This window comes from Serinus canaria, chromosome 2 (genome assembly GCF_022539315.1).
Source record: "Serinus canaria isolate serCan28SL12 chromosome 2, serCan2020, whole genome shotgun sequence".
NCBI lineage: Eukaryota > Metazoa > Chordata > Aves > Passeriformes > Fringillidae > Serinus > Serinus canaria.
In genome coordinates this window covers 36,451,385-36,464,011 of record NC_066315.1, presented here as the reverse complement: position 1 = coordinate 36,464,011, position 12,627 = coordinate 36,451,385, and the positions used below count along the sequence as shown (strand labels likewise).

The 12,627-nt window shown below is 37.9% G+C and overlaps 1 protein-coding gene across 8 annotated transcripts in view; it reads left to right on the top strand.

Moving 5' to 3' along the window:
* SATB1 (SATB homeobox 1) overlaps window positions 1-12,627 on the top strand; it is a 92,280-nt gene that overhangs the window by 58,544 nt on the left and 21,109 nt on the right. For all 8 annotated transcript variants that reach the window (XM_030232731.2, XM_018909581.3, XM_018909582.3 and 5 more), the window contains one exon: window positions 7,055-7,210. In XM_030232731.2, coding sequence (XP_030088591.1) covers window positions 7,055-7,210 — 156 coding nt within the window. The remainder of the gene's footprint in view (window positions 1-7,054; window positions 7,211-12,627) is intronic.

Below are 12,627 nucleotides of genomic sequence, written 5' to 3'. Positions count from 1 at the left end.
GACTGTACTAATGGTGTAGTTTTGTTATCATTAACTAAGTTTAGTCTATAAAATCCACTATAGATATTCTTCAAGATAAAGGACAAGAATCTATTTACATAGTGATGCTTTTGTGGGAAATAGTTAAATAGAGATAACTGTGTTTAAAATAACATTTGAGTTTGTTTTAATATCTGTACCTGCTCCCACAGCCCAGGTAATTCAGAGCCAAGGCTAACCCTCCTTCTTAACTTATCTCTTTCTGCCAAGGTAATGTCTCACTCTGTCTCAAGTGGTCTTGGGCAATTTCACAGCTAAAGAACAGAGTTAATTACAGGACCTTCCTGAAGGATGTCAAGTCAGAGGTAGTCCTTGTACTGGTTTTAATTCACACTTTAAACTGTATAAATCCCTTGCAGCCAGAAAGAAAGTGAGACTTAGGGGTTTTCTTAACTGACAAAACACACTGTAAGTCCAAATTTGATGGGAAAGGAGGGCTAAATCTATCTGTCTCTACTGTGCTCTTGTTCATAATTACATTTCATTTTTTTTAATGTGAGTCAGGAGTATAGTTAACCTAATTGCGACAGTTCAAAGTGGAAACAGAATACGTTTTTGTTTTAATCCTTTTCAAAAGGAAAGAAAGTTTAAAAGGAAAGCAAGTTTAAAAGGAAACATTACAGACTAATACTTGAGGTGTACAGAACAAAGCACTTATTTTTCCAGTTGTTGTGCTGTTCTCTGTCATTCAGCAAAACACACACATTTTCCCTAGTGAATAGATTGAGAATGTAGAAACCTCTGATTTGTGATTCTTTGTGACCTTCTTGCATGTTTCCAGAATTCCCCACTATAAACTGAAGCACTTTTCACCTGCTGCTAAGTGTTCAGAGTCCTAAGTTTGAAAATTGAAATATCTGTGTTGGTAAGATAACTGCAATGCTTGATGCTTGAAATAATAGTGAAATTGTCCTAGCTGTAACACTGGCAAGTATAACTTTACAAATCACAGCAGAAATAAATTGCAGTCAGGTACTGCAAAATTTTCAATGCAAGCTGCTACTGTGATACCTCCCCCAAAATGTCCACAGTTTATTGAATATTTGATACTAAGGAAATAAAACTACTTTCATCCTTACCACTAAATTTATTATAAGCAATTATTTAAAGATCACTTTGCAGGAATAGAGAATAATATTTTTCCAGCTTGACTGTGAGCTTCTCGGATAACCATTGAAAGAGAAAACAGACCGTTTATCCTGACAACAGAATTTACACAAGAGCCAACATATTTAATATTAAATCTTTAGACCAGTGTAACGTTTGAAACAATTAAACTATGAAACCATGAAAAATGGGAGCTAATATGCCACACATGAAGGTTTATTTTGCAATTGCAAGTTATCAGTTTCGGAAGGATGTGAAAATAAACATCCTGAAAAGGATCTATTTTGCATTTTTGTGTTGCCAACTGGTGGCCAGACAGTAGAGCAGACTTAACCATTTAGCAGCTGAGCTTGTTCTGTGTAAATTTTGCATTCTGTTGTATGCAAAACCAGAAAGTGTGACCTTAGAGGTCTGATTGGATAGTAGAAACTCACCAAGCATAAACCCTGGTGCCTGAGTTACAAGGAACAGTGTTGAATTTATCTCATTTTTACAGCATTCTTACTAGTTGCTACTTGAGCTAATGTATCTGGATTGTTTCCAATTCTGTTTTGAAATCCTTTAAGAAGCTCTTTGTCCCTGTTACTTCTCCCTTTCTCTCTGACTTAAACAAAATGCAAAATCTTACTTTTTTTTTTTTAATTGAAATCATTAGCCTCTAATGCATGAGCTTTTGGGATGCGTGTATAGCCCTCTAAGCTGGTCAAGTTGTAAAAGTCTGCTACTATCTTCCACACTGGTGGACTGAGCACAAGGAGACGGCGTACACAAGGATTTTTCCCTTGGACATTGTTCGAGTTGCCACCCCAGGGGCAGAAGCCTGTCTATCAGGCTGTTTCCTGGGGCACTGGAATTTATAAGTATTAGCATCTCCATCAGGTAGGTACTGCATGGAGACATTTAACCTCTGCAATCCAGAAGGAAAGGAAAAGGTCCTTTCATGTTCTACTTCTTTTAATCATTTCCCCCCACTCTTCAACCCCTTCATCTTGCAGATCACCCCACAAAGGCCCTCTTGGGATATTCCTAGGTCAAGTTGAGAGAATGAGTCTATTGCATGTTATCTGGAAATGAGAGAATCTGGGGATATTTTAGAGGATGATGAGGTGCTAGGGATGGCCTTTATGTCTCATCAGGGCAGTATAGGATGTGGAGGGAAGAGGACTCCCCCCTCCTCTGTAAAGTTTGTGGGGGAGGATAGAGACAGGTGGCCAAGTTACAGTTTTTCTTTTCCAAAATATTCTGCTTAAAGGTTTTTAGCCATCCTGCAGTTACAAACATTTCTTTCTCAGGACAATTAATCTCCATTTCAGCTGAGCCAAGGAAGAAATCTTTCTTGTCACCCATATTCCCCAAAGAAAATTTGCGTTAACCCTTGGGGCCCATCATCATTCTGTGTAAAAATAGATCACGTGTAATATCAAGAGCAGAATATTATTTTAACAAGGCAATGTTTTAAGAAGTAGCCAAAATCTTCCATGAGTCATGGTTCTAGGTACTCATTGACCAAAACCTTCATCTCATAAATACAATCCTGGCCTCCGTGACAGCAGATAAATTACAGTTCATTCAAGTTAAAGGAATCATGGGTTGGGTGTCAGGGATAGGATGTTACTATTGAAAGAATGGTATCTTGGAGAGCAGTGCTTTGATGGTGTTTGAGGACCAGTGAATCTCCATTGCAAGGAGTTCTGGGTAACACCAGCTTCTTTGAAACTTTATGGTGGAGTCCTAGTCCCACATGCATGTGCTATGTACCACCAGCAGCAAAATTTTTATTTTTAAGTTGGCAAAATTTTAGATTTAGGTTGATAATCTTTGTGCCAAGTTGCATTTTAATGAAAGTAGAATGAATGAAATAATAAATGCAATCCTCTCCTCCCACCCCCACAAAAACCACCATGGAGGAGAGTTAATGGAAACCCTGACACTTAACTATAACTGCACTTCCAGGCGCCACTGTAATAATGGAGTAGTAAACCTTGTCCTGATAAAAGCTGTTCTGAAAGCAACAGCATTTATTGTACCTCCTCTGCTATTTGCAGAGCAGAACTGAAAAGTAGTTTGTTTTGCCTGGAATGAACTACTTTATGAATTTTAATGTACAATGTAATATTAAAAGCTAAACCAGGATTAAAGAAGATTTTTGTTCCCAAGCTAAAACAGTAGTTATGAGAATGTGTTATATAAGATTTTTTTGTTTCAGTTTCGATGGGGAAGGAATGAGGTTCCATGTTTGTGAAAACCTCCTCATGCTGGTTATTCCTTCTATGACAACTTACCCTTTTTTTAGGAAAACTGAATTAATCCAGAACTTCTTGCTGCTGTAATCAGTCTTATTTGATGGGAAGATATATCTGGGTAGGCCAGGAGGAGATGGATATGTTATTTTTTTTCACGTATTCTTAGAAGACTAGATTGATTGGTGATAGGAAGATGGCCAAATGAATTCCTGATTCTCAGTGTGTTACATTTGTAAAATAATGCTCCCCTCTTCAGTTAGTATTTCCAATATTTGGTTACTGTCAAAAAAAAAAAAATTAGCTGATCTATGGTTTCTTTCCTAAACAGAAAATGTGGCTGTAGGTGTGGGTGGGGTGGGAGGTTGTGCTTAAGTGTGGATGAGATGAGAGATTATGTTTTGTTTTGTTTTTCTCTCTGAAATGAATACTTTTTCCACCTCCTCTCCCAAGTCCTGAAGTTGCACCATTGAGAGTTTTTTTGTTTTCTGTTGGGTTTTTTTGAGGAGGAGGGTGTTTTTTCAACCTAGCTTCAAACAGCCTCTGTTTTGAACTCAATTCTAAATTCAACATGACAGCCTAGATGCTGCTTATGTATAAATTATGAAATATGTATGGATATTCTCCAAGAGGTTAATTGGCATTATTGCATGGAATTCATCAGACCAGAGCAGACCAATAGTCAATCTAGACCAGCCAGAGTCTACACCTGATCTATGAAGAGAAATTATTAAGACACAGGAAAAGAATTTTTATACTCCGCCAATGAAGTGAATTGGAAAGGGAGAGGGTATGACTGAGAATCACAACTCTTGGTAATCCCCAAACCATCATTTTATAGCTTTAAGACTTTATTCCCCTGAAGATCTTCGGGCTAGTACTGCTTTTTGATGCAGATATTAGTGTTTTCTGAATTCAATTAGTGTTCCCTAATTAAATATCAACAGAAGGCGATAGGAGTTTGTTTGTTTGTTTTAACTTTGATGACATATTAGATGCTGTTGAATTTATTGTACCTGTATAAAGATAGATGTGATTTGCAAACCAGAATGAGGATTTTCAGTAATTCCCTTGGGTTAAATGCATATCTGTATTAAATTGGACATTGAGAAGTGTGGACCGAGTAGCATAGTTTAAATTAAGTCTACAGCGTGGTGTGTTGATGGTTTTTGATGGTCTGCATGTTCACAGCTCAGTTAAGTGGTCTGTGAAGTACTGCTACAACATGAAGCTGTTCTTTGAAGCTCAGTAGCAATCAAAAAGGCAGTGTGCTTACAGAAGAGACACATTTTGATCAAGTTCACAAGAGCAAAGTGTTTCCTCACCAAAAACTTGTGTATGCTAGCTGAATACCTTCATCTTCTCTTCCCCTTGGGTCCTTCAAAGATGAGTTACAAGTTAAAATTATTTTGGAGGGGGGAATGACTGAAATTTGCTTCCCAAAATTTAAACCCAAGGTTCAAGAAGGCACCTTGACAAAGCCATCACTTTTTCATTCTCTAATTTAGCTTAGGCAGATTTTTACATGCACAGAGATTAGTCTGTCTTCAGTTGTATGTTTAACATCCCCACCACTTGTCAGTTATTTTCTGGCACATCCTTCTTATTTAAAGGTTGTAAAATTTGCACTGATTTTGTATTGTTAAATTATTTCACTGTATGATCTTCAGGAGATGCACCTGCTCTTGCAGCCCTGTACTGATTTGTCTTGTGTGAGGCATACCTTTTTCTGCTCTGCAGTGGGAAGGAGAGAGTTTTGTGGTGCTGATCCTCCCTCCCTGCTGCCAGGTGCCTCAAATGTTTCTGAGCAACCTTTGGTCCAGGCTTGGCCATCCTCTTCTGCAATGTCACTGGTAAAATGTCACAAAGCAGAAAAGGGCATAGCTGCAAAGTACTAATTATTTTCAGATGAAAAAAAAAAATCCTATGATTAACTGTATGCCACATCCTGGGATTTTTCTCCATTTCCATTTTTACTTAGAACCCTTGTGCTAATGCCTGCCAGAATGGGCGTGAGGGGAAGTGTTTGTGGACACCTTGTTCTTCTGAAGTTTTGCCCCTTGTAGTTAATGGGCGTGTGTTAGCACAGTTCCTGAAAAGCCTGATGGACAAATCATGTTCAGCAAGAGTGGCATGCACTCCCAGTTTCTGGGCTACATTATTTTATATTAAAAGCACTATGGATGAAGTGAGGATGACATTTCTAGGAAAAAAATGGGCTGCTGATTTGCCTAAGTACATCTCTCATCCAAACCCTTCGACTTCCATATTGTGAGACCTGTGACATATGAAAGCTCATAGAGAGTGAGATTAGAAAATGAATTATCATGTTGTCATGATTACCTTTTGAACCTCAAGGGACTTCAGAGCACAGGAACATGCTGACTTGCTCTGGATCAAACTGATAGTGAAAGTGTGGGTTTAGACATGTACTTAAGAGTAGGCTGAATCACCTTCTGGAAGTGCCAGGCTCTGTCCTTTAGACCTAGAATTAGGCTGAATGACTGTCTTAAACTAGATGCGTAACTTCAGAATAACCAAATTAATTCAGCTCTCAATAACCTCTGTATGAATCAGTATGTTTGAATTGAAATCTAAAGGTTTGATTTTGTTTGCATCATCACCTTGTAGGCTCTCGGGAGAAATCCAGTTTTCCTTTCCTCTGATCCACTTTAGGATTAGTGGCCCATTAGGCCACTAATCTTGAGCAAGCCTTGCAAGAGTAACTGCTAAAGACAGACCTTATCCTTAACTACTGAGAATATTGTAGGATAAGCTGAGTACCTGCTGATTTTTTGTACCTCTCAACTGATATTGCAGAAACTGCAGTCTAACCTTGGTGGGATGATGCTTGGTGTTGAAACATCACTTCCATCATTTCCAGAGGATGAAGGAAAGGATAGTCTCCTGCACATCATGTCGCTACTGATGAATTTTTTTTTTTGTTGTTTTCCTTAATGCTGCAGACGCAGCATAAAAGTGGTACTGTAATTACTCTGTCTTGTTAACATGTTCGGTGTTTATTTAATCTGGATTACAAGAAGAATAAATATTTGGTGTATGTAAGTGAAATACAACTAGAATCAGGAGCTTTAAGAAAGTCCTATCTTGGTTTCATGAAGGAGTGGTTAAAGTATGCAATATTCTAAACTGTCTTTTAAAAACAGCTTAAAAACCAAACTGATAAGATAAATTTTTAAAAATTCAATCTAAAGCCACAACTTTTAAACATTATCATGCATTTGAGTGTACCGGGAATAAGACATGAATCAAGATATATCTGTCAGATTTCTATTTCATTAGAGATTATTTTATGTTGCATTTGCAATTTTTATTTAATTTGTGTGGGGTAAAAAAATCATGTAAGGATTCACAAGTCTCTACAAGACTGTTTAACAGGTTTCCACCTAATTTATGACATTGAAATTTGCCGTGGTCTGTTAATGGTAGCTCATATTTCAGATGCACTCACCTGTTACAATGCACTGAATTTTCCTGTTTCTTAGTTGCTGGAACCTTAGATAACTTATAATGTTTATTCTGCAAAATGCTGAAAGAATATCAGAGAAAGATTGGATAAAAGGAATAAAATGCAAAGGGGAACTACTTAGGAAGGGAAAGAGAGGAAAATAACTTTTTCATAATGAAAAATGTCTCATATTTTCTAGGTCAAAACTGCTACTATTGCTACAGAGAGGAATGGAAAACCAGAAAACAATTCCATGAACATTAATGCTTCCATTTATGACGAGATTCAGCAGGAAATGAAGAGAGCTAAGGTGTCCCAAGCACTGTTTGCGAAGGTTGCGGCAACCAAAAGCCAGGTAAAATTCCCAGGGCTCAAAGAACTCCATATCCTGCACAATTATTCCCCCAGTTCAGTTTCTATGAGAGTTAAAAGGGGTGTCTGGGTCGGTGTATCAGCCCAGTACAACAACTCAGAGCTCCTTGCTGAATCTGGAGGTAACCTCTGGTTCCCCAGATGGGGTAGAGAAGCAGCTTCCTGAAATGTCTCACTGCCTTTTCCCCACCAGCCAGTCACCTTCTCTGTGTGCCCATGGATCTTGGTGTGGCTCAGAAAGGCTCAGGTTCATCAGTTCTTAGCTGGTGTGGATGTGGCAAAAAGCTGTGGTCAAGATCTGGGTATTGCTGCCAAATTTTGCAATTGCTTGTTGTGCAATGAGAAACATTGGGCTGCTGGTTTTTTTGCAAAAAAAAATATTTAGTCAGACCCACTGGTGAGACTCTGCATGAGAGGTGGACTGTCAAAAAAAAAAAAAAGAAAACCAACCAAAAAAGATCCCAAAAATTACAGTTGTAGAAATTATAGCTGAGAAAAAGTGTGTAATTTTGTTGAACGCAATGTCTGCTTAGTTACCTGCTTGCATGCATACATATATGTTGCATATTCAGTTTCAAGCCTTTGTTTTGTGGTTTCCTACTCTGTTTTCTTTAACTGAGAATTTTCTGTCAAGTTTAGTGGCAAGAGGGAAATCAGCAGGCACTTGTTGGGTGTGATTATCATAAATGACATGTCTTCTGAGAAAGATCACTGGAGTATGTGAATGCATTGATTTAAGTGAGAATGTACTCAAGAAGTAAAGGCAAAACATATAGAAAAATGAGAAAGGCTATAGCTATACAAATGCTTGAAAGAAATCAAATGTTAAATTTTCATATTAGATTAAGTGTTAAATCCACTTAATCACTACTTCTTTATTTTTCTAAAATTACTCCATAGAAAAATTCAGCATCTTCCGGGGAAAGCTAGTGAAGCTCAGTTAGACTGATGTTTCTTGGGCCATCAGCATTTTAGTGCTGGTTTTCTTTTTAACAAGGCTTTAACTTTTGACTTCTGTGCTGTTCACATTTTGGAGTTCACTTCATTGTACAGAAAGGATGTTGTCTCTTAAGTTATATGGTTTAAGGAGCATTTAAAGGGATATTTTGGAAATGTTGTATCAAAATGATTAAACTCAAGCTGTGGACTGTAAAAATTATAGCTTTATAGGCCACATGCCTGCCTACCCTTCAATCACTGTCAAAGTGATAATTTCAACAATAATATGTTTCTTTTATTGTGGGATTCTAAACACCAAGTGCTGTTTAAACATTAAACTGAATTGTTTATGTTAGTGCTGTACTCAGTGTGTCATACATCAGGCCACTATAATCTCCCATGGAATGTAAAAATTCTGTCATGAATCATGGCTTGTATATCGGAAATTACTGTAATTTTGATTGGAAATTACAGAGCTCTTGAAATGTTTCTAATTATGATAGAATGTTACAGCAGCTTCCAACCTGTGTGCTCCTCAGATGTCTTTATTTACATGTCAAAACTTGGGGTTGGAGAACTGTCCGCTTTCTGCACCTTCCCCTTTCCATTGCAGTCTATGTAAAGCTAAGGTATGAAGCCAGTCTATGAGCCCATATAATTTTGCTCTGATCTGATTTGTGCAATAGTGTATTTATTTAAGTGCAAAGCCTTAAAATTTCTAGGTGGGTCAGCCTTTTCAGTGCTGACTTTCAAAGGGACAGGAAATCAAAATGAAGCTTAAAAGCTTCCAGAGGATGCAGTGCAGGGTTAGTTGAGCAGTGGTATAAAATTTAGATTCTTGTACAAACTTTGCTACTACGTACAGAAAACACCAAACACATAGTTCTTTTCCATTTTACTCTGGTGATTATACCTGTGTTCTCAGGGGTTATTTTTCCCACCAATTTCAGCAATGTTAATTTATGTGACTAGCAAGTTTTCAGGTCTGTAGTTAAATAGTGTCATTTGTACTAGAAAGCTGCTTTGCAGAAGTAACCTCCTAGGTAGACTAGGATGTGCTGGGTCTTCTTGAACTAGCTGACTGCCAGTTACCCAATTAATAATCTTTTAAGATGTAGCACTGCCACCTATACTAAAGGATGTGCATGAATCCTTTGTAAAAGATTCTTTATTGGAGCTCTTCAGTGGTACAAGTAAACATTTCTTGGGGCAAAAAAATCTCCCTTGCACAATAAAGAGGCTTGTTCAAACATATTCTCTAAGAGAACCTCTCTTGAGAGAGATCTCTTCCTGATATTTTTTTCAGTTTGGAGATATTGGTTCCATACTCAGAACTTGAAATCCTGAGATAACCCAAGTAATAGTGAAAAGTCTGAAGGAGTCATATTAGAAAATGATGTGTTGATTAACATTTTTGTTTTTAAAAATTGCTAAAATTGAACATTGCTGATTTGATGTCATTTTGGATATAAGGACTTAATTAATTTCTGAGTGCAGTCTAGAGTTGTGATGTAAAACCATATGTGACCTAAAGCAGCTCTGTGAGGGGACAAAGGCCTGGAAGGCCTTGCCTCTTTTTTTTTCTTTTTTTTTTCCTTAATTAACTGATTTGGGGCAACATTAGATTGGATGTGTAAGCAGCCAGCATCTGCAAGGTGGCTGGGCTTGCCTGAGCCAGGAGACTGCAGATAATGTTCTGCTGACTAGAGCACTTTGTACAGAATTGCTACTAAATGATGCGCTACAGGAGTTTCTATTTGGGTAGCGCCAAGGTAAAAAACGAGCATCTTCCCTTGCGCTGTGTTAGTGCCTTTGGCAAGAGTAGAACTGGAAATCCTGGGATAATCACTTCATTACAATGAAAAGTCAGGAGGAAACATATTAGAAAATAATGTGTTGATCAATAGTTTTATTTTTAAATCCTCCTGAGTTGTGGAGGACCAACTGCATGTAGACCTGACGCTCAGCAGAGCAGCTGGGTGCTGGGGCCTTCTGTGGCAGAGGTCCTGGAATTGGGAAGAGGTTGCAGCACTGTTAGAGAATACATTTGCTGACTCAGGTGGGGGATGATTTGCTACTTGAAGTTTCAAAGTGCACTTTGCTGGAAGCTTGTTGGTGTTCCCAAAGGAAAGGGCCTATCTGGTACATAGATTTGAATACACAGCTAGGACATTTCTTCAATTGTTGAATGCTTTTCCCATACAGGAATGCATACGTTCTGTATATTTTTTAAGTTTCTATGTTTTTAAGGATTGATATATTATCTACAGAATAATTTAAAAATCTGTTAAATTCAAAATATGTACTTCAAAAGTTAATATAATTATACTGAGGAGCTAAGGAAGATATTGCAATTCAAATTTCTGGAATACATCATATCTTTGGGGAGTTTTAGAACTTTAATTGGCAAAGCATGTAATGTCCATGTTTAAGATCTTGTGGCTTTATTGTAGGCTGTCTTTCTAATAGATCTGCATGGGATTTTTGTTAGATTGTGTTGAAAAGAAAGCTTTGCAAAAATGCACACAAAAGGAAGACAGAAAGGTTTACCAGGTGTTTTGTCTCTTCTCGCAAGTTGTTGATTCTTAATGGCAGATTGGCAATGCCAACAGTATTATTTGCTAAAATTTAATCAGCACACCTGAATAACTCTAAATGAAAAGAATCCATACATAAATTTTTGTGCCATACTTTGCTTTTACAATTTCATCATATTGCATTTTTATTAAATTTATAACCTGAAAGTCTGATTTGAGTACTTATGGAAGCACATTCTTAATTTTGTTATTAAGAGAAAAATAAGAAAAGTTGATTTGTATAATGATCATTAAGGTATCATGGTTCAGTAACTCTGCAGTGGTTACGATGTTCTCATGTGGGAGCCAGGGATGAGTTTTCCTTGATGGTGACAGATGCTGAAATCTAATTTTATTCCATAAAAACAGATAAACAAGCAAACAAAACCGCCATACCTAAGAGCCCTGAGAAATAAGGCAGGTAGAGACTTGCAGCATTTCTGTGTGTTTGCTATGTTTTGAGAAGTTAGATTTATGTTATGGCTTATCCTGAAAAGCTGTGGCTTGCATGTGCTAGTACGAAGCAGGGAAGAAAGCAATACTTTGCTGAAAATCAGGTTAAATTGGTAAAGCTTTCTTAAATTTAGGAAAATTACAGTTTGCAAAACCTGGAGTGATATCAGGCTCCATACCTCTGAGAGTTTCATGCACTACAGTTTAAGGCCACTAGCCTGCATTATTTACCTAAAGAAGTTTAATTTTTAGTGACATAAATGTGTGAAATCAATACTCTTCTGTAGTCCATCCTGCTGATGGCTCTTTATGGCCTCATAGGTGCCGAATGCCCTCCCTTCTCACAGAATGAAAATGCCTGTATGTGGAGGGTGAGACACTTGGTTCTCACAGAATCATGCTTTGATTTTAAAATAAATCTAATGGAGTACTACCCATACCTCCAGAAACCTCATCTAATGACGTAGAATTCTGACCTGTTACTTCTGAGCTGTTGTGTCATGTTGCTCAGTTTCCTGTTCTTCCATCCCTGTTTTTCACTTTGCTTAGTTGTTGTTTCGTGTACAAATCATGGTTTTCAGACCCTGCTAGAGACACCATCCTGAGCCATCAGGCCAGTATTTTATGCAGTGACTATTTCATTAGAAGGGTTTGACTTTTGGCCTTTGTCCGCACCCAGAGTGTTCTCTTCCAGAGGGCTGTGTGAGGAGATCTGATGGGTAGGCACTAGGCAGAGCATCTAGCACTCATGAGTAGATGGGAAGGAGTTAAATGGGAAGGGAATGCTAAACATTGGCACTAAAAATGCTTTTGGCATGCAAATACCATGCTTTCCTGACATAAATATTTTCAGAATAGGCCATTAGAGTTCAGGTATATAAAACCCTGCTTTTACTGGAAATTTTAATGTTGTAGTAAACCTGGAGATTTATAGTGAAAAATTGATGTCTGTTATCTCACTTTTATCTTTTTAACCAGCAGTTTTATAAATGCTATATCTTTGATCTGGCTTTTTCCATCTAGAGACTAAGCTATATACTCTAATAGGAAAGTCATTTTTAAACAGCTTCCCACACTGAACAAGCACGGTATTGTGGATCTGGCACAGAGATGTAACATGCCATTACCGCGGATATAGAACAATCTATTCAACTATTTTCCAGCTGGAGGAAAAGAAACCTTTTTATCACCAAGAGTAACCCTCTGGTAACAATGTGGCTTTAGGAGGGGATCTTGAAATTTATTTCCAAAGCTGTTTCCTCAGAGCACTGCACCTCAGGCTGCCCAGAGGGGTGCAACCTGCAGGGCAGGAGGGGGCTCAGTCCTTCGCCCATCACCCTGCTCTCAGTCAAGTTCTCTCCTGCCTTTGTCTCCCTCAGAGCAGCTGAGTCACTTCCTGGGTTTAAATCTTGGCTTAAAAACCTCCTTCCCC